The sequence below is a fragment of the Spermophilus citellus genome (assembly GCF_964194105.1).
Source record: "Spermophilus citellus genome assembly, chromosome: 2".
Classification (NCBI taxonomy): domain Eukaryota; kingdom Metazoa; phylum Chordata; class Mammalia; order Rodentia; family Sciuridae; genus Spermophilus; species Spermophilus citellus.
The window spans coordinates 48,037,794-48,059,199 of NC_138183.1; the positions used below are offsets into that span (position 1 = coordinate 48,037,794).

The 21,406-nt window shown below is 37.8% G+C and overlaps 1 protein-coding gene across 7 annotated transcripts in view; it reads left to right on the forward strand.

The window, feature by feature from the left end:
- Positions 1-21,406, forward strand: part of ELAVL2 (ELAV like RNA binding protein 2) — a gene marked incomplete at both ends in the record, with an annotated part of 122,511 nt that overhangs the window by 82,830 nt on the left and 18,275 nt on the right. For all 7 annotated transcript variants that reach the window (XM_081280520.1, XM_081280515.1, XM_081280518.1 and 4 more), the window contains one exon: positions 3,835-3,938. In XM_081280520.1, coding sequence (XP_081136646.1) covers positions 3,835-3,938 — 104 coding nt within the window. The remainder of the gene's footprint in view (positions 1-3,834; positions 3,939-21,406) is intronic.

Here is a 21,406-nt window from a genome sequence, read left to right on the forward strand (position 1 = left end):
AGATAGCCTCTTTCATGTTATTTTGCGTAGGATAATAATAAAATTTTGCTTCCTTTGAACACATTCTAATTGATGGATGGCACTTTTACTAATAATGCCATTAGTCAAATTAGAAAATTCTTATGAGAAGGAGAGGTTATTTGATGACAAATATTTGTTCGGTATAGTCAGATTATAGGTTGTAGACATTTGATTTGTTTCCTAGCCATAATTGTGTGAGTCAAGTCAAAGACACATTCATGGATGGACTCTCTGACAGTGGGTTTTAAAAGTAATACATTTGGTTAAATAGATAGTATCATTAAGCTTCTCATTGAGTCATTTAACAAATCTTTGATACCTGTTGCTTTGCTAAATGGAAAGACTCTGAGGCCAGCCTGGAAGGTAGCAAAGTGAATACAAAACAGGTTTTTCACTTTATACAGTCATCCAGCCCCACCAGGCACTGCTGTGCCCCATACTGACCTTAGGAGGCCAGTGAACAGTTTCCTAAGTAATTCATAACATGAAGGGTTTAGGAAAAAAGCATCCATATAGATCTTAAAAACGCAACTGGTAGCTGGATGCAGTGGTACACGAATGTAATTCTAGTAAGTCCTGTGGCTGAGACGGGAGAATTACAAGATTGAGGCCAGCTTCAGCAACTTAGCGAGGCCCTAAGCAACTTAGCAAGATCCTGTCTCAAAATAAAGTACTGGGAATGTAGATCAGTGGTAAAGTGCCCCTGTGATCAATCTTTAGTCCCCACCTCCCCCCTTAATAAAAGGGGGGGGCAGCTGGTGAAAGGTGGCCTTCTCTGTACAGTCACTTCACATGCCCAGACCATCTTCAGTATTGGGTCCCTCTCAGGATTTCCAGAAGCCCCCTATAGCTGCCAGTTCTCAACATTGTTGTACAGTAGAATTACCAAGATTTTAATTTAAAAAGTTGGTTCCCATACTTCATAATAGAATACTAAAATGAGAATCTCTGACTGTGGGATTCAGGCATCATTTTGCTTTTCAGGGTGTTCTGGATGATTCCAGTGTGCAGCTGAGGTTGAGAATGCACTGTGATTAGAAGGAGCTACAACGTGGGTGGAAGGGTAGTGTCAGTAAGGTAGAAGAATTGGACTCTTTCTGCGGTACAATGGATAATTTGGTTTATTTTGTCATAGAAGAGCAGTGAGACAAAACTACGCAATTGTGATGTTTGTCTTGCCTCTTCCTTTTCCCATTATATTTATAGCACCTTCCCAATTAAACTTTGTTAGTACACTTAAAACTCTTTAACATGTAGTAGACAAATTTTCTTCATACTAATTTTTGATAGGGTGATTGACATTAATATTGAGTATCATCCTCACCACCTAAGTAACTAATTTGGTAGGAATTATTATCCTCATTTTAGAAGCTGTGGTTCAGAGAGGTTAAGTAGTTTTTTCAAAGTAAATGGGTGAGTTGAGATCAGAACTCGGGTGCATCTCTCTCCAAAGCCCATATTCATTCCATTGTTAGTTGGTTCCTTAAGAGTTTGTTGTGTTCTGCCAATTTGAATCTTGTTCACTGACAGTGGAACTGCAACACGTTTCATAAGAGGGATCACTGCATGCAGTAGACAAATGAACTGTCAAATTGGCAAAAGAACTGCATGCTTGAAAATACAATAGTTTAACTTGAGCCTTTTTTTTTTTTAAAGAATTGTGAGTGAAATAAATCCTGAATTTTATTGCAAAGGAAACAAAATGAGCTGAGTTTTTAACTTTCTCTCTCCTCACTTTTTTTTTTTTTTTTTTTTTTTTGATACTGGGAAGAACTCTGAGGGTTTTTTTTTTTAAATAATTTCTTTTTTTAGTTGTAGATGGACACAATACCTTTATTTTTTTTTCTTACGTGGTGCTGAGGATTGAACCCAGTGCCTCATGCATGCTAGCCAAGCTCTCTGCCACTGAGCCACAACTCCAGTCCTCTTCATTCTTTTTGAAAAACAAGAAGAAAATACAGTTTGATTTAAAAAAAAAAAGCTGTCCTAAATATCCATATTCATAGCTACTTGGACTACAAGTGCCCCAATATGGAGAAAACCTTTGCTTTACTATTCAACTGATGCAAAAATAGTAATTAATAAAAGTGTTTGTACTTTCTAGGAATTGTTAATTGTCTGACCTTTCCTTACTCCCATGTTTGTCACCTGTATACTGCTTCACACCTTTTTAAACTGAGAAACTTTGCCTAAAGTGAATATTGAGACTTTGGGAGTGATGTGGCTTACCCATGTTTGATGCCTCCCATTTTTTTGCAAGTTGGGGCATCATTGAGCCAGAGGCGAGAGGACCCAAATGATGGGGTGAAGAATGACGACTTGCTTTGAAGTAGTTCTTACTGTCAATGTCTTGTTTCTGTTTATGCTTTATTCTCCTTTCCACCTGTTCTTGTCGGTTAGGATGTCCTCAGTGAAACCTCTGTGTCCGTGTTTTCTTGTATTCCTTACTAAATCATAAAAAAACCCTGTAGAAGATTTGGGTTTATTTGAATAAACCTTCCTCTACAATAAATGGGCATATGTGTATATGTATTCTTCTGTTGCTTAATGATGGAGACACATTTTCAGAGATACATTATTAGATCTCTCATCCTATAAATCCCATAGTGTATACGTATACAAACCTAGAAGGTATAGGTTAATCACATGATGTGGCCTCTTTATGCCATCAAAATGTGGAAAACCCAGGATGCAAGAGGCTGCTGCTGGCTGTTGTGTAGGAAACTGTTTATTTTAATAAATAGCCATATGCTCTAAAATAATGATTAAACACATAGGAAATGCTGAAATCAGTAACATAGTTTATTATCGTTGTCAAGTATTATGCACTGTACATCATTGTACTGTACTTTTGTGAATGGTAGTGCAGTAAGTTGGTTTACACCAGCATCAACACAAACATGAGTAATGCATTATGCTATGCTGTTATCATAGCTATAACACTATGTCACTAGGTGATGGAGATTTTCAACTCTTAGAAACTTTTTGTTGTTGTTTCCAGGATTGAACCTAGAGGAGCTCAACTACTGAGCCACACCTCTAGCCCTTTTATATATTTTATTTGGAGACTGGGTCTCACTGAGTTGCTTAGGGCCTCACTAAGTTGTTGAGGCTGGCTTTGAACTTGCCATCCTCCTGCCTCAGCCTCCCCAGCTACTGAGATTACAGGCATGTGCCACCATGTCTGGCCTCTGTTAGAATCTTATGGGACCACCATTACATATGTTAGTCCATCCTTGACTGAAATGTGGCATGTGACACCACATACACATACAGTCTTTACTGTTCTAGACTCTGAAATAATTATACTTGTTAAATGTGCCCAGGTGCAGTTTACTACAGCATGCTGGCAGATTCTTGGTTGATGTTTGTTTCCTGTCTTCACATTTTATGGATAAGGACACAGAAGCTGAAGAGGTCTTGCTAGTTACACCCTCTCAGTAGCTCCACAACGATTTGTACCTGTTTGCTGAAGCTGAATGTTGCCTCCCTGCTAGGGCGCTCAGGCTTAGGCAGGCCCTGTGTACGGATGGAACTCTCCCCCCCCCCCCCCCCCCCGGGATGTGTGCAGGGGTTTTTTTGTTTGTTTGTTTGTTTGTTTTAAATGGCACTGCTTGAAGAGTTCTGATATTTCATCTGCAAATACAGTAGACAGGAGATGAAGAAAGACTACACGTATAATTCTGTAAGAATGATGGAGAGTTCCTTTGAGAAAACATGCTGGTGTTAATGATAAGACCCTATGGCAGAGTGAAAGTTCTGTATCAGTGGTGTAGAACTAATGTGTGCCTTTTTCCCCTTCCCTTCCATCAGGGCAGAGCTTGGGATATGGCTTTGTGAACTACATTGACCCCAAGGATGCAGAGAAAGCTATCAACACCCTGAATGGATTGAGACTTCAAACCAAAACAATAAAAGTATGTTTAAAGTTCTTTTAAATCTGCTTGTAGAACAGAAGTTTAAAAAATTAAGGTTTACTCGTAGTCCTTTCCTGTACTTATTTTGGGCCCATACACACACTTTTCTGGGAGACAGTAGAACATTTTTGTTTGTAGCACAATGGGGAAACTTTATTAATGAATACTATATGTGATTGTAGTCACATATCAGTAAAGGCCCGAGTGGCTAAATAAGTACTTCATGAAGCCTACTGAATTAAATCTCCTTGCCTAAAGAGAATTACTTGCCAGATGACTTGAAGAATCCTTAGACTTGTCCTGAGTGCAGGGATTGGTAGTTGTGTTCTATAAAGGGTTTGCATGCAAGTGTAGCTTCTGTCACAATTTCTTGTCCTAGAATTTTCACAGTCTCTGGAATCATGAAAGTATCTATAGACACTACATAAATGAATGTATGTGGCTGTATCTAAGAAAACGTTATGTATGGACACTGAAACTTGAATTTATATTTGTGTTTCACAAAGTTTTTCCCCCAAGTTAAAAAATGTAAAGAACATTCTTAGGTCACCGGTCATGCAAAAACAGGTAGCATTCTGGATTTGGTGGTTGGGCTGTGATCTAACTCTATTCTAGTAGATTCAGCTTGCTTTGAGGAAGGTGATTAGAAAGCTTACCTGATACATGGGCTATTTTTTCCTCTTATATTTTTATTTTCAAGACATATAGTAAATAATTTTTTGGATACTTCTCTGCTTTAGTGTGTTTTTGAAATTCTTATGTGGATTCTCTCTGGATAAGAAGTTGATCTGGGTTATAGTATAGATTTCTTTTCCTTTAGAAAATACAAGTGATGTTGCTTCTAGCAAATTGTTAGAACCCATACCGTCAATTTACTCTCCTGCCCAGCGTAGACATTGCCAATCAATCATGACACTCTTTCTCATCGAGTCTAGATGTGGCTCCCAAATATTTTTCAAAATAGTGTTCCAGAGAACCTCTATCAATTGACTCAAGTTGGAACCTGTTTTCTACCAGTGATTTAAGAAATCAGATCACACTATAGCCTGAAGTGATGAAGGGAAGTTAGTCAAGGCTCACTGTGGCATTCATCTTGCTTAGAGACTTGTCTAGAAGATTTGTGCTTTTTTTTTTTTTTTCAAGTATCTGGAAATGCAGTGTCATCTTTGTGCTTAAAAGTTACTTCTTTTAGAATTGTCAGTTAAGGTAATTTGTTAACCCTGGGTAGTTTTGACATCTTTTACTTTATATTAATTGGCCCATAAAAAAAAAAAAAGTCCTGTCAGCTGTGTTTTCGCCAAAGAAAACTTCATGGTGGCTCCCCAATACACTAAAATGTAAGGTGTCCAAGAATTCTGTGTGTTCCTTGGACTTTTTTTAATGAAGAAAAAGATTTTACCCTTAAGGCAGAAAATGAACTAGAAAATTAGATTTTTAATACAAAGATAATAAAAACTTAAGTTTCCTTTGAATTTTGTTAAAATCTAAATTGCTTTTTATGAATTGTTCACACCTTTTGTATTTTTTGTGCCAAGATATTAATCTTTTAATAATACTAATAAGTAATAATCAAGTATTATATATGATATATATATATATATACACACACACATATGTGTGTATAAATGTGTATATATATGAAGGACATCCAGCATCTAGTTGTCTATAGACTGTTTTGTCTATTTCCTGCATATCTGTGCAGGTATCCCCTTCCCCAGCTTAAATTAGCAGGAGTCCAGGATCTCGGTATGTCTTAGGCTGAGGACCTGAGATGTGGTTAAGACAAGCCTCGGGTGTATGGTTGAAATGGCTGTGCCTAGGAAACACCCTTTTCTGCACTCCAGACAAGTCATCCTCATTTCATTTTTAGTTCTTTTGCATATATCCCAACTGCTGTAATGATTCAGAATAAGGTAGAAATGCAGAGGAAACTGATCCCCCTAAGAGAAATGTCCAAGTTTTCAAGAGACCATTGATGACAGCTGCTTACTTACTGTCCATGATCCAGACTTCTTTCTTCAGAGCCCAACTGCTTGGGCTGAAAATGTGGAAGAAAGGACAGTAATGCCTTGTGGCTTTTATACTGTGACATCTGCTATTCCTCTTCTGATTTTCTGAAATGCGGGTGGGGTGATGGGTGAGCAGCAGGCTACTACTTTCCCCACCCTCATTTGGTTCCTGTAAAAATATCAGATAACAGCTGGTATCCTCAATTTGGCCCAGATTTCACTGAGAGGCAAAGCGGACCACTTTCCAAAAGTCTATATCCTCACCAATTTTGCCTGTTTTTTTTTTCTTTCATTTTTCCCCTTAGTTTGAATTAGACAGGTCCTGTGTATTACTGCAAAGGTCTTGAGACAGATTTTTTTAGTGTTCACAGCTGTAAGTACCTTTTGCAAGCTGTGTTTCTTTCCAGTCCTGGGGATGCTGTTTCATAAGTTAGTCTCTTTTTCTCTTCTCTCGTCCATCCTGATGATGGCTGTTGGGCTAATCTTAAAAAAATACCACTTTCCTCTAGTTACTCCTCAGAAGGAATTCTGTCATGTTCTTTTTCACCACATCATTTGGCTCAGTTTTGGAGACTTGTCGCCAGTGCCGTTGCTGTTCTCCAATGTAGTAACACCAACTCTTCCCTTGCAAGTGGCTCTCTTCCCAGTCTCTGTGTGTATGCTCTTGGGGCTCCCACTTCCTGGTGCACCCTTTCCCGTTCATTTTTGGTTGAGTTGCAGCTGTCCATCTTTTGGAGCCCATCAGAAGTCCCACCTGCAGCTGCTGCCTTGCTGAGTTGTTCCAACTCATGCTGGGTCCCTTCTTGGTATTTTTTTTTTTTTCCATGAGGAGCCACAGAAGTTTTGGAATCATGTTGTGATTTAGGTATAAGCATTATTTTCTGCCCCCAATAAGAGTAAAGACTATGGTACTCTTAAAACACCAGGCACAAAACTGACTCAAATATTTGTCTTCTGATACCTACATCAAAACTCTCACCCATAGCACCATGCATTATTTCAGAAAGTAGCAGTTTATTTTTATTTATCAGTATACAAGTGTTTGTGTACTCCTTGAGTTTAGAATTAGACACAAGAAATACCACTTAACAGTTAGTATGACTTTGGTAAAATTCCTGGTTATTGGAATATTGAAATAGTGAATCAAGTGCTGTGAACGGTGGTTTATTTAGCAGTTTTTCCTGGGGCTTTCTAACAGCATCAGCACAGTAGGGCTTCGGGTAATAGATGGGATGTTGAATAAATGACACATACTTGCTGTTTCTGCAGTGAGTTGAGCAAAGTCCCTCAGGTACTGTGTGATCCTAAAGCAGTTGTTCCCAGACTTGGTTACATGATAATCACTGGGGCAGTGAGAGAAATACAGGTTGCAGGACCCACTTCAGATCTATTAGGTCATCTCCAGATGAGATTTAGGAAAGGATTGGTTGGTGGGTTTGTACTGGGGATTAAACCCCCACGGGATTCTACCACTGAGCTACATCCTCAGCTCTTTCTGTTTTGAAACAGGGTTTTTCTAAGTCATCCAGGCTGGATTCCACTTGCCTTCTTCTCCCCTCAGCTTCTTAAGTTGCTAGGATTATAGGTGTGTGTGTCATAGCACAATGGCAGATAATTTGTGAGGCCTACCACTTAGAAACTGCCAAAACATACCTTTTTATTGGTGGGTTTTCTGTTTGATATTTGATGTGCAAAGTTCCATTTGTCTTCTAGTTTTTGCCTTGGTAACCCTTTTGTGGTTAATTCTTTTAACCATACTACTACTTCCATTTTTTTTCTTGAGTCTGCTAGATGCTAGATTAGAATTTGGAGCTTAATATGATTCAAACAGTCTTTGCTTTTAGAAAGCCTGGATTAGAAATTAGAAAACTTAATATGCCCTTGTTGGAATTATTTCAAGAGTGTCACTATTAGGTTAAAAATCTCAATATAGTTATTCTCTTTTCCTACAGAACACTTTTTTCCTAAATGGGGAGAAGTCCTAGCATCTTATCTCCATAGGGATATCAGAGCATCCTTCAGCTACATGATAGGTAGCTCTTGTGGTTTGAACCTTGCCCACGTGGTCCCTGATATTGACATGGTGAAAAAAGGTGGGATTGTTACAAGGTGTTAGCTTCAAATATTAGAGAAAAGGTGTAATATATGTACAATTCAGCTACCCAGGGGGCAAAAAAAAGATCTCTTTACAGCATCAGAAATGGTATTGTGGTGGCAGGAGCTTCCATCAGCAGCTCTCTGGTCCCCATGGGAACCTTTCCACTGGTGGACTCTTCAGGGGTCCAGTGGTTGATACGTGTCTCAGTCCTCATGTTCTTTTTCTGCTCATTTTGATTTTAGGGTACCTTAAGTGTTGATAAAATGTAAGTATAATAGGAAATATTTCTGGATTAAAGCAGTGCAGACTTCAATTCATGATCAGAAGTAAAATCATTACTTTTGCAAAATAAAATCATTTCCAAACATGTATGTGCATGTGTCCCCATCATGTGCTCTGGATAGATGATTATGATGAGTACAGTGAAGTGGCCGGGTGACTGCTGCCTGCTCTCCCAGCTGTTGCCTTTTCTACAGGTAGCTTAGGAAACTCTAGTTTTCCAGAATTCTTGAGGTGGTTTTTTTATTTATTTATTTATTTATTTATTTATTTATTTATTTATTTATTTTTTTTTAGAGAGAGTGAGAGAGGAGAGAGAGAGAGAGAGAGAGAGAGAGAGAGAGAATTTTTAATATTTATTTTTTAGTTCTCAGCGGACACAACATCTTTGTTGGTATGTGGTGCTGAGGATCGAACCCGGGTCGCACGCATGCCAGGCGAGCGTGCTACCGCTTGAGCCACATCCCCAGCCCTAGGTGGTTTTTTTAAATTGGAAAATAGGAGCCATTATATCAAGGAATAGAACTTTTATTCTTTTTTTGTTTTCATGGGACTAGGGATTGAACCCAGGGCCTCGCATATGCCAGGCAAGCATGCTACCACTGAGCTAGATCCCAAGCCTGTTTTATTTTATTTTTTCCACTTTTTAAAATCCGTGCATTATAGTTATATACAGTGGTGGGATTTGTTGTTACATATTCATGTACACACACAATATAGCAATATAATTTGTCCAATATCATTCTGCAGCAATTCCCACTTCAGTTCCTCCTCCCACACCCTGGTCTCTTTACTTATCTCCCTTTGATTTTCATGAGACCCCTGCCTCACCCTTTCTTTTCCTTTTTCTCCTCTAGCTGTCACATGTGAGAAAGAAACATACGACCCTTAGCCTTCTGAGTTTGGCTTATTTCACTTATCATAATGATCTCTAGTTTCATCCCTTTTTATTTTGAGGGAGGATCTCATTATGTTGCCTAGGCTGGTCTCACACGCATTGCCACCTGCCTCAGTCTCCCTAGGAACTGGCATTATAGTCATACATCACTGTGCACGCCTGGAATTTTTTATTTTTATAGGCACTGCCCTTAGAAACCAGTGTCTTCTCTACTCACAAAAGAAAACCCCTTCTAGAAATACTATCAGCATAGAAAAACTGCCTGAATTTGGTCTTGATGAAATAGATCTTTTTCTTAATCATTCAGGCATAGAACACGCTACACTTACCTTTGCCTAAAGATAATTAATTTCTATTTAAGCCCATATGGAAAATTTCTATTATAAATAATTGAAATGTTAAATATTAATAGTAATACCCATCCTTAAAGTTTGACAGCAATTAAGCAAAGCTAATAAACCTTAATTCTAAACTATTGTATTGCTTTTAACTTTTTGTTAAATTTATTTCTGTTTCTAACTAGCCTATCTTTTTCTCAATTAGTAAATGTCATATTTGCAGTTAAAAAAATCTGTTTAGCATGAACTGGACTCTGAATATAAGAAGAATGTAGAACAGTATTTCTGAGTCTTATTTTCCCTAAGTCACCTTGCTGTGCAATCTTGGACAAATGTTTTAACCATTTAAGTTTCTATTTATAGCTGTATAATGTTATGGGTATAAATTGGAAAATCTGAAATGCTCTGAAATCTGGAAATTTTGAATGTCATCGTGACACCACACATGGAAAATTCCACACCATGAAGCTTTATTTCATGCACAAAATTATTAGAACTATTATATAAAATTATCTTAAGGGTATGTGTATAAGGTGTACATGAAACAAATGAATTTTGTGCTTAGACTTGGATTCTATCCCCAGGTTCCCAGGTTATCTCATTATGTATGTGCAAGTATTCCAAAGTCTGAAAACATTTGACATTTAAAACAAATTCTGGTTCCAAACATTTTGGGTACGGGATACTCAACCAATAATTGACTTAGAATAATTAATTTTTACTCATAACTTATATTCATAATATTATTTATATCTTTGGGGGGGGAGAAATTTTTCATGGTCTCTGAAAACTTACATGTTAATTGTTTTTTAACGAGATGATATTTATCCTGTGGAATGAAGTGGTTAGGGGTGACAGGCAGCATCCTATTCTGTTGACAGTTTTAACTTCTCCCCTTTACCACTGTTGAAGGGGTAGCAAGAATAGTAAAATCTGTGTTGAGCAACACCGTTCTATCTCTGCCATCTTTAACTAGGATTATTGAGATGAGCCTGTTTTTTTTTCTTTTCATTTTAAGTTCTGTAAAATTCAGTTCTAACTATTGAGAAATAGCATATAGGTGGAAGGTGCTCTAATAAAATGCCTGCAGCACAGTTCTGAGAGATTTGAGACAAATATTACCATTTTGAGAGTGACACAGTGCAGGGCATGGAAGTTTGAAAGCTGGCATTAGAGGAGGCACTTGGAATTTGTTAAAGCAAGATGGGAGGCCCATGTGGAAGTGAGCCTGAGAGGGAGGAGGGACAATAAAAGCTGAGTGTGCTGCAAAGGGGACTTGCTTTAATTCTCAGGTGAGAGAGATTGGCTGAGTTTTCAGCAGAACAGTGATACAATTGGGCTTGAGTATTCATTAAGAGAGGCAAGTTGGCTTTGTGCTTCAACTCCCCATATCTCAGCATCACACCTCACTGCTTCTGTGGGTTTATTTTTTTGTGTGTGTGTTTACTTTTTCTTAATTTTTTTCTTCTGAGGGTTTATTGTTGGTGATGGTACAAAGTGTAGAAATTTGTAAATCATCTCTTATACTCCTCATTTTTAGACTTGTCTAAGGACCATTATTTACCTTGAACAGATTTGGAAAATTAGGATATAATAGTTTCAAGGAAAGGCCTCAAATCTCCTGAAAACTTATATGAGATGCTAGCCTAATAAATGTCTGGGCAGATCTGTTTGTGGAGTACAAAAACGTTTGTGGAACAATGTATGCCAAAATTGAGGCAAGAATGGAAACATTGAGTAAATGATTGTCTTTTTAAAAATACAGACAGACCTGGTGCATAATTCCTTTCATATATTGTGTGTGGTGCTGGAGAGAGAATCGGCACATGCTAGGCAAGCATTCTACACTGAGCTACATCCCCACCCCAACTTTCCTTTTAATCTGTGGTTTGGAAGAATATTCTAGAGCCATATGTCAGGCTTTAACAGTATATTGCTACTTCTGCTTAACAAAAACTCTTCAGTATGTTTAAATAAAGTTCTTACACCTTTAGAGTCCAGTAGTACATGGTCATTATTTGAGGTGAGAAATAGGGATGACTTTTTGATTAATGCGTTATTTATGTAATGCCCTTTATGTGTTTCTTAGAATGCTCCATTATGAGCTTGGGTCTTTTGACACACAAATCCCAGAGGTTTCTTCCTTACCTAATGGGGTCTTGGTTTGGATTGGTGGTGGCCTATAGGTTCCTGACTTATTTGTCCTCCCTTTGGGACTATTATGTTCCTCCTGCTCCTTCCAGCTACTGCCAGAGTGAGAGTTGGATGACATTTGGGAATTCCCAGAAGGCAATAACTTGTCCTTCTTCAAACAAATTTTCTTCAGATATCTTCCCCCAGTTATTTACAATGGAGATAGCCAGCAGAGAGGGAGGGGTGAGGACCTGGGTGCCTGGTGGCAGGGTCCCCAGTTGGATTTCTGCCCTTGTGGACCACAGTGGAGGGTGATGGTGGGAGCCTCAGTAATTGACTGAACCCATCTTCCTTAGGAGGAAGTTGATGGATCATTTTGTTACCCAAGCATGCTGCTCCACAGGAGTGTCATGGCCCAGGTGGATGCCTAAACAGTGAGGTCCATACCACAGTATCCTTGTTGTTTCTTTTCCGTAACCAGTGTGGAGAATTTTAGTTTTTATAAATTCTTCTTTTGGAAAAGCTGCCTCTGTGATCCTGTGCTTGTTGAAAGGTGGGGGAAAGGGCACAGAAGTCATTCTTGTGTGGCTTTACGAAATTGCTCCTTTTTTTTGTTTGTTTGGAGGGGGGAGATGCTGTTTTTGAAATTATACACTTAGAGTCCGTGGGAACTTTGAGGTATTTGTAGACCCTGGAAGGTCAGTATAAAATTGGTTGTCTCATAATAATGAGGCTGAGGAAGGGGCTCAAGTGCTCCACCATAAAGTACAGCCACGTAATCAGATCCTTTTGGGTTCTACCCTAGCAAGGAGATGGGATTAACTGATGCTGATCTGAATGACCAGGACTCCTTACACCTGAACAGCACTCTTCTCCTTGGCTCTTCCTACTCTTCTATAAATGTGCATCTCCAGAAGCATCTCAGTGAGGCACTTTTAGAACTTCACTTTTTTTGTTTTTGTTCTAATTAGTTATACATGACAATAAAACACATTCTGATACATTATACATAAATGGAATACAACTTCTCACTCTTATAGTTTTACAAGATATAGACTCATACCAGGTCATGTAATAATATCTAATTAATAATAGGGTAATGATATCTAATTCATTCTACTATGCTTCCTACCCCCAAATCTCCTCCCCTTTCTTCATCCCCTCTGACTAACCCAAAGTATCTCTATTGTTGCCTAGTCCCCCATTCCCTTACTGTGAATTAGCATCCACATATCAGAAAAAACATTTGGCCTTTGGTTTTTGGAAGTCTTTATTTGGCTAACCATGATATTCTCCAGCTCCATCCATTTACCTGCAAATGCCATCAGTCCATTCTTCTTTAAGGCTGAGTAATATTGCATTGTATATATATATATATATATATATATATATATATATATATATATAGCACATTTTCTTTATCCATTCATCTGTCAAAAGGGCATCTAGGTTGTTTCTATAGTTGGACTATTGTAATTGAGTCGCTATAAACATTGAAGTGGCTGTCACTGTAGTATGCTGATTTTAAGCCCTTTGGGTATAAAAGGAGGAGTGGGATAGCTGGGTCAAACAATGGTTCCATTCCGAGTTTTCTGTAGCACTTTGCTTTTCAATGGTTGTTTAAGAGGAAGGTAGGGTTGGGCTTCAGTTCATTTACAGTCCAGGAAAGGTGATGCAAGGCCAGTTTGGCTGCAGTCTTTTCTGTCCTAGCTAGCTTGAGAATTAAGGTGAATGTGCTGCTGGCTTCCCAAGATGGAGCCCTTCATTCTTGCTGTCTGTTTTTCATAGTAACGACAGAGGAATTCTTTCTTTTTATATGGATTCATGCAGAAACAGCAGTGGTCTCTGATAGGCATATACTTAATCTCTTCCATGAAATGAAGCTTAGTGTAAGGGACTTACTCTTCTTAACAGGTGCTACTAGTGCTACTGGCTTCATTATGGCTGATAGGATAGCTTTTGTTTTCTCCTACCTCATGTTGTTTATTGATGATTTACTTAAAACAGGTTGTAGGTTCCACGTACTATAAATAAGCTCGATACTCTTGGGGGCCTTTCAATGTCTCGAGACTGAACAGAATTGTTAGGGTTGAGGGGGTGGAAGAGCTATATTGTCTTTGAGCTCTTGAGACAGTCCAGAACTTCAGTCTGGGATGAAAACTGGTGTATGGAAGTCATATTTAGAAGATAGGTGAGTGAATGTTGATCAGGTTTTTTTTTTTTTTTTTTTTTTTTTTCCCAATTGAACAACAAAGGAATTACTGTAACAACTTCCCGGATCTGTTTTACAGGAGACTATCCCTTCTTCAAGGATGCTTTTCTAGTAGGTTCTGAGAATCTTCGATGTTAGTTTTAAAATGACCAAAAAGTACACTAGTGTTGATCTCTTTAAATTTGTGTAAGCTCTCTTTAGAAAAGCATGAATGGTCCATTTCTTTTCACCCACTTTTGCCAGAATTTCCCAACTTGTCTTTAGCATCACTTTTTAGCTACAGTGCTACATCAGACTTGTTTATGGAAGTTTTGTTTGCAGAAGTATTTTGACATGTTGCTTATGGGCAAGTGGAGAGGACTAAATTTTGAAAGTACACAATACATAAAGTCTGATCCTTCCCTGCCCTTTCTCCCCGACTTCTTTGCAGGGCTCATTGGAATGTGGCAGGATTTGGAGTCTGGATTTGTTTTCAGTTTTCTCTTTCTTGGTCTAGTTTTCTTGTTCATAAATCTAGTACCATGTTGGAGATGGTACCAGTGTATAGGGTCACTGTGAATACCACTTATCAGGGCAGAACATACTTGTGTTGACTTGTTAATTACAGAAGGCAGTGATCAGGAATATTCCATTGTTTCTTGGTCTTCTGTTTCTATGTCAAAACTTTATTTTAGAAATCTAGCTGGGGAGGAATTATGAAAAAGCTACCCTTACTCTGAAGGAAATAATTGCAGTGCTTAGCTTAGTTCTTTGTTTTTTCTTTTTCTTTTTTTCTTTTTAGCTATTTTAGCATTTATTGTAATTTATGTTATGGAAAAGTGGGTTTAGGGAGAAAAAGCAATAAATCTTCTGGTGTGCTTTGTTTTCCTTCTTCCTTTCTTTTCTTTTTACTTGGTTTTTTTTTTTTTCATTTGGTCATTAGTGCAAAGTTTCTTCCTCCCACAGGAATGAGAAATTTAATCCTTCCTGCTCAGGTTCTTAGGTTACTAATGAGTCCAGAAATGGCCATCAGGTGAACCACAGGAAGGGCAAGGACAAACAGCACTCACATGGTCCTGAAAACTGATAGTTCAGGAAAAGCATTAGTTTGCATGAGTTTTGTTAAATGTCTGTATTAACAGTTTTACTGTCCCTGCTTGCTCTAGCTAAATGACTCTATTCCCATTCCTAGAAAGATTTGAGAGTGGTTTCCACCTCATAGAACCAAGCATAGTGGTCTTTTCACAGAGGGCAGGCCAGACTGATGGGCTCCCTAACCCAGCAGTCACATCCAAGCAGTCTGAGTTTTAGAAATTATTTTTGGATGTGTTTTATGGGCTTTGTTTTGCTTCTACATTTTTGCATATGTTGATTTGTATTTTCTATAAATGCTTTCAAGTAATGTGGGAATTTGTCTCATTCAGAAACTAACATCAGTGGATGGTAAGGAGGAAGGTTTGGTATCTGATTTTTATGAACTCTCCAGGAAATACTAATAAGCCCCAGAGTTTGAAAATCACCTATTATACATCTATTATGCAAGGGGCTGCCCAGACTTTCATGTCCATCAGTATTGCTAGGAAGGAGTGGTTGATAAAATTCAGATTTCTGGGCCCCAGCTGAATCTGATCATCTACTAAATGAAGAGGCCAAGGAAATTGTATTTTATGGGCCACCACAGGTGATTCTTAAAACAGGTGCTGGCCTGCCTGAGAGCCACTTTTTAGTGTACCTTAACAATTTGCACTGGAGTACTCTGTGGTGCTTGTTTCAAAACAAATCTGTGTGTAAATAACAAGATTCTCATTTGTGGTTTATGTTAAACTACCTTGAGTGATTGAAACTAATTAATGTGCTTTTAATGGATATAATGATGGATTTACCCAAGAAATAATATTCTTTTTTGTTTGCTCATTTTCAGCATTTGAAGGTCATTAAATACTTTACCAATACATTAACATAATTTATTGCATATTTGATTGAGAGTATTTGGGGAATTGCCATATGGTTGTTCAGGTCTCATCCATTTAAAATGGGTGTTTCTCGTCTTGAGTTCAGAGATAACTAATATGGACCAAGATGACTGTGATTCTGTAGATCATGAAAATTGTTTTTTCAATTAAATAAAAATCTGTCCTTTTTATAGCCACTCCCCACATCTATACCCCTCTCCCACCCTTCTTAATATCTGGATATTTGCAATTCAAGCTAGGGCCTGAATAAATGGGAATTTGAGTTCTCATCATAAGACCTCCCACCCATAGCATGCTATAAACTTTTTAGGACAACACTGATTATATACAACCTTAATTTAGAAACCCGTTGACCCTGTGAACTGAATTTTGTCCCACAACTATATAATAGGAGGGCATACTCTTGCCAAAGGTTCAGAATGTTTCATCCTGCTCAGATTTGCCTCCCCCCCAAAAAAAAAAAAAAAAGATTAATAAGAATTTTTCATGCTGGGGCTATAGCTCAGTAGTAGAGTGCTTGCTTAGTATGGGTGAGGCCCTGGGTTCAATCCTCAGCACCACATAAAAATAATTGTATCCAACTACAACTAAAAATAAATAAATAAATATTTTTTTTTAAAAAAAGAACTTTTTACTACCAAGTATTTTCTTTGGTGTTTTTTGTTAAGCAGTGTCTTGGGAATTGTGAAATATGTATTGCCTGCACACTATCCTGGCCCACAGCGTCAGATGGACTGTGAAGGAAGATCTAGAAATACCCTCACCTTTGTACTTCTTACCTTGGTGTTAAAGGGCATTGATCTACCAAGTAGTAAAGGGGATGCTATTTGGAGATTTAATTACAGCCAGCAACAGTTACTGATGCTATCAATCAGTGAGACTTGGGGAAAAAGGGCCCAGTGCCAGATCATTAAGGGTAATTAAATACCTGGGGACAAGATTCTCGAGGTAAAGTCAGGGTCTTCCACAGATCTGAAACAAGAGAAGAGCACTTTGCCTTGGAGCAAAGATAAAGGTGGTTGTCCCCTCCTCTCTGCCCTCTTTTTACATTTCTGAGCGAGTTCTATAAATGGCAGTGATACAGCCTCTTTATTGTGTACTGTGTAGGTTGTCATGTTTTCCTTTAAAACCCTCTTGTAGGATCTTCACCACTGACACTCACAGGGCTTTAGGAATACAGTAATTATTTTTTATTAAAGCTGTTTAGGGAAATACAGCTCAGGTGTCTAATAGTTATTTGGAGAATGAAGGATCATCTTTGAGACTATTAGTCTTGCAAATCAGTTCATTTAAAAAAAATGCTTTCCCTGTGATTATTCTCCAATGTCTAATCACGTTAAGAGAGAAATATCTTGGTAGATTTAAAGTCATAAAACACTCAGTAATGTTTTAAGAGTTATCCCCTTATGTATTGAATAAATTCTTCATAGTTGTATAACTTAACATCAGGTCTGCAAAATACATGTAGGTAAAACTTCTTAGGCTCTGCGAGGAGAGCTTATAATATTTCTGTTACCCCTTTTTTTCTCGTTTATGATATGTACGTATCTCACACTGATGTCTGTTTTGCTCTGATTGAGAGCTAAAGGCATAGACAGTCCAAGATAACTTTGAAAGAAAAGGAGTTGGTTTCCTAACATTTCATGTGTGGATATATGTGTGCATGCACACACACATTAGATCCCTGGCAACTGAGTCAGGTCAGGCCTAAAATAGCCTTGGATATTGTATGGTTTACTTATTAATATAGACATGGACTACAGATATTAAATTTAAAACAGGCATTTGAAAGGGGACTGGACTGCTGGGGGGAAAAATCTTGATCTTTGTTCAAGATTATTAGGAATTTTTTTGGATGTTCAAGGGTTAACATCTTTAAAGGTGAATTAAAGGTTGAGTACAAATGATCATTTCATGTTTGAGTTCTTTCCCCTTAGGGCCCTATTATATGGAACCAAAACAAGACTAATGGTCTCTAAATTTTTAGGGAAGGTTGCAAATCTTAAAAGTTATTCATGTCCAATATAATGTTTTTCCCCCCTTCCTTTTTACTACACAAAGTCCAAGCACAAACAAATGTGAAACTTTATCTTTTTTTTTTTTGATTGAACTACATCCCCAGTCCTTTTTTTTTTTTAAATTTATTTTTGGTGTGTGTTTTTTAAAAATATTTTAGTTGTAGGTGGGCACAATACCTTCGTTTCATTTATGTGGTGCTGAGAATCGAACCCAGGGCCCCACACATGCGAGGCGAGAGCTCTACCACTGAGCCCCAACCCCAGCCCCCATCCTTTAAATTTTTCGTTTAGATATGGAGTCTCACTGTTTTGCTGAGGATGATCTTGGCCTTATGATCCTCCTACCTCAGCCTCCCAATCACTAGGATTATAGGTATGTGCCACCTCACCTGACTCAAATGTAAAATTTTTTTAAAAGGTATTTAATTACAAGTTTTTTTTTTTGTTGTTAGTACATAACCATGGCTATGTTGTCTTGGACAGGTAATATCTGTATGCAGTTCAATAAATTCTTAATTATACAAGCATTTTGAGTGCTTAGTGTGCACCAGTCAGCTTAGCTCAATGTTGGAAGAAGACAAGGGTGGTCTTGTCGTTGATGCTTTGCAGTGGGGAAGGTGGAGTACAATGGAAATGGCCTTGTTGCTGGCTGTCTGGAGGTCTCTGCAATAATTTTAAGGGTGATAGGGTTTTACAAAATATGTTTTACTAGGTGAAGAAAAGGAAAGTATTATGGAGAAATGGCTCATCCAAAGACACAGAGCCTTTATCTGATGTACCTTTTAGAAGGAACTCATATCTGAAAACTACTCAGTGCATATGTTCTGTCACGTAATAGCATTTTACATAAGTGATTGGTAGGCATGTTTGACTGAACCTAGCTCCATATTTTGCATTTATTCCCCTCTCGTGAAGACTTAATTGACTGAGGAACTGTGGGAATGAATTTTGAACAGATTAATTCATTTTATCACAGAAATGTACTTGCCTTGTTCTGCAAAGATCTACAGTGACCTGGGACTCATTTAAACTACTTGCAAATGATACCAAGGTGAAGTTTGCCTGTGCAGTATTTATTGTACAGAGATAGGATCATTATGTTTTAATTAATGTATATATAAGTAGGTCAGAGAAGACTTGGGTAGCTTGACTAACGTTGTGGTGAAGTAGTTTCTTTCCCCAGGTTACATAACAAAGGGGAAACTTAGTGTATATGGTATTTAATGAGCTTTTTGACTGCCACACTGATTTCAACTGTTCCCTCCTAGGTTATGATGGGAAAACTCATGTATTCTACTTTCGTGTGTTTCTGTCAGCTGATTCTTCCCCACGTTTAAACTGTTATTACTCTGCTCATAGAAGTTTCACCCTGATATCTATGGGCTCTGAATCTGCAGAATTAACTTTGTCGACAGAAATCTTTTTTTGGATACTGGGGATTTAACCCATTGTGGTTTACCACTGAGCTGAGTGACATCCTGAGTCCTTTTTATTTTCTTTTTTATTTTAAAACTGAGTTTCATTTAATTATTTAGGGCTTTGCTAAATTGCTGAGGTTGGCTTGGAACATGGGATCCTCTCACCTCAGCATGTGCCACTGTACCCAGCTCACAGAAATCTTGATTCTGGCTCATCTGGGGTTTTCATCCTTAATATGCAAGTCTAATTCCTCTCTTTATGCCTTGCATTATTTTCTAATTGCCATCTGCCCTGCATCCTGTCATTTATCAACTTTTCTTTGACCATAAAAGCACTTATTTTTCACTGCACGTTTCCTTTATTTCTCTTTAGTGGTGGTCTGCTCTCTGAGGGAAAAGGGATCCCTGTTTTCAGAGTACCTTAAAGAATTCTTATGTTTTTATTTATAATTTCTACATCAGGAGGTTTCTAAATATTGTTCACAAGAAGCAGTGGAGACCTGCCCAATGTGCTCAAAGTTGGAAAGAAAACAATTTAAGTACAGTTAAAAGTGAAACATTCTGTGGAGTTCTTTTTTTTTGTTGTTGTTGTTTGATCATCTTTAACTTTGGGTGGGTGGCTCAAAACTGGCAATTCCTGGTAAGCATAAGTATGTGATGAAGATATGGTTAGACAAAGAACGTGTAATGGACTTGCTGCAGCTGTTCTGCAAAAGATGGGGATTTAGATAAGGCTGTCCTTTTATGAGGATTTTCTTTCTTTGTAACATCCACTAGCCCATACTTTTGTATGTCATTAGTGTCTTCTTCATATATTTTTTTTCTTCTTAGGCCTTAGATAATGAGCCTGTGCACGCCCTTAGGTGTTTGATCCACCAGAATTGACTTGAGGAGAATGGTTCTTTTTCTCCATGCCTTACCAACTAGTTAACTTTTATTCTTAAATGTCTTCAGTTTACGAATGTCATCCAACCCATAGTCTTTCTTTGATTTTCTAATAGTATTTTAATTTGTTGATAATGCTTTAGGCATATTTGATATTCAAATATATACAAATTATATTTTACACATATTTTTAGAGATAAAATTCTAATAATTTTCTTGATAAAAACATAGATTGTGTTGGAGATGTCCTGTGATCAGGTTTTATAATCTTGAAAGAACCCTTAAGAAGCCATTACTGGAAAATGGCTCTTTAAGAAATAGATGCGTACTGTTTATTTTTCAGTAAGCCCATTTTAGCCTGTGTTGTTTCCATGAAAGCATAAAAAGCCAAGTTGTTTGGGGTAAGTATCACAATTTATAATCATCTTGACTGAGCAAAACTTTAGAAATAGCTCCTGCCTAGGCCATGCAAGATACCTACTTGCCAGCTGCTGGAGTACCTCCTCAGTGGGTATGATTTTATAATAGGCATACACTTAAAATTTCAACCTCTAGGAGCTTAAAATGTACCACGAAAACCGCCTTATATTTCAGTGTTGTTGTCTTGGAAGAAAGCGCCAGAGGTAGTCTTGCCTTTTGGCAGAATTAAAGAATCCTTACCTCTGAGTACAGACTACTAAGTACTGAGATTTCCCTTGTTAAGTCTCTCAAACTTTTTTTTTTTTTTTTTTTTTTTTTTTTTTTTGGTACTGGGGTATTGAACCCAGAGAACTTTACCACTGAGCTACATCCCTGGTCATTTTTATTTTTTATTTGGAGACAGGGTCTCACAAAGTTGCCAAGACTGGCCCTGAACTTGTGATCCTATTGGTTCAGCCTCCTAAATTGCTGGGATTAGTGGCATGTGCCAGTGTACCCAGCTAATAGTATATATTTAATGAAAATGTCTGAAGTGAAAAATTGTTATGTTACTACCTGCTAGAGTAACCAGCCCAGCGTTTTTTATTTTTTCTCTCTGGAAATCACACTGACACATTAGGTAAATAAGTTGTCTCCTACAGGCAGAAACACACATAACCCCGATTTGGAGCTGGGCGTTTTTCTGTGAGGTCCATTGTAACTTCTTCTATTATTTTCCCAACATATCCTCTGCTTCTCATTTTTCATCTTCCTCACCTGGGGTTAGGTTCTAACAGATGATAGAGAATGGGGGAGTTGGGGAGAATTT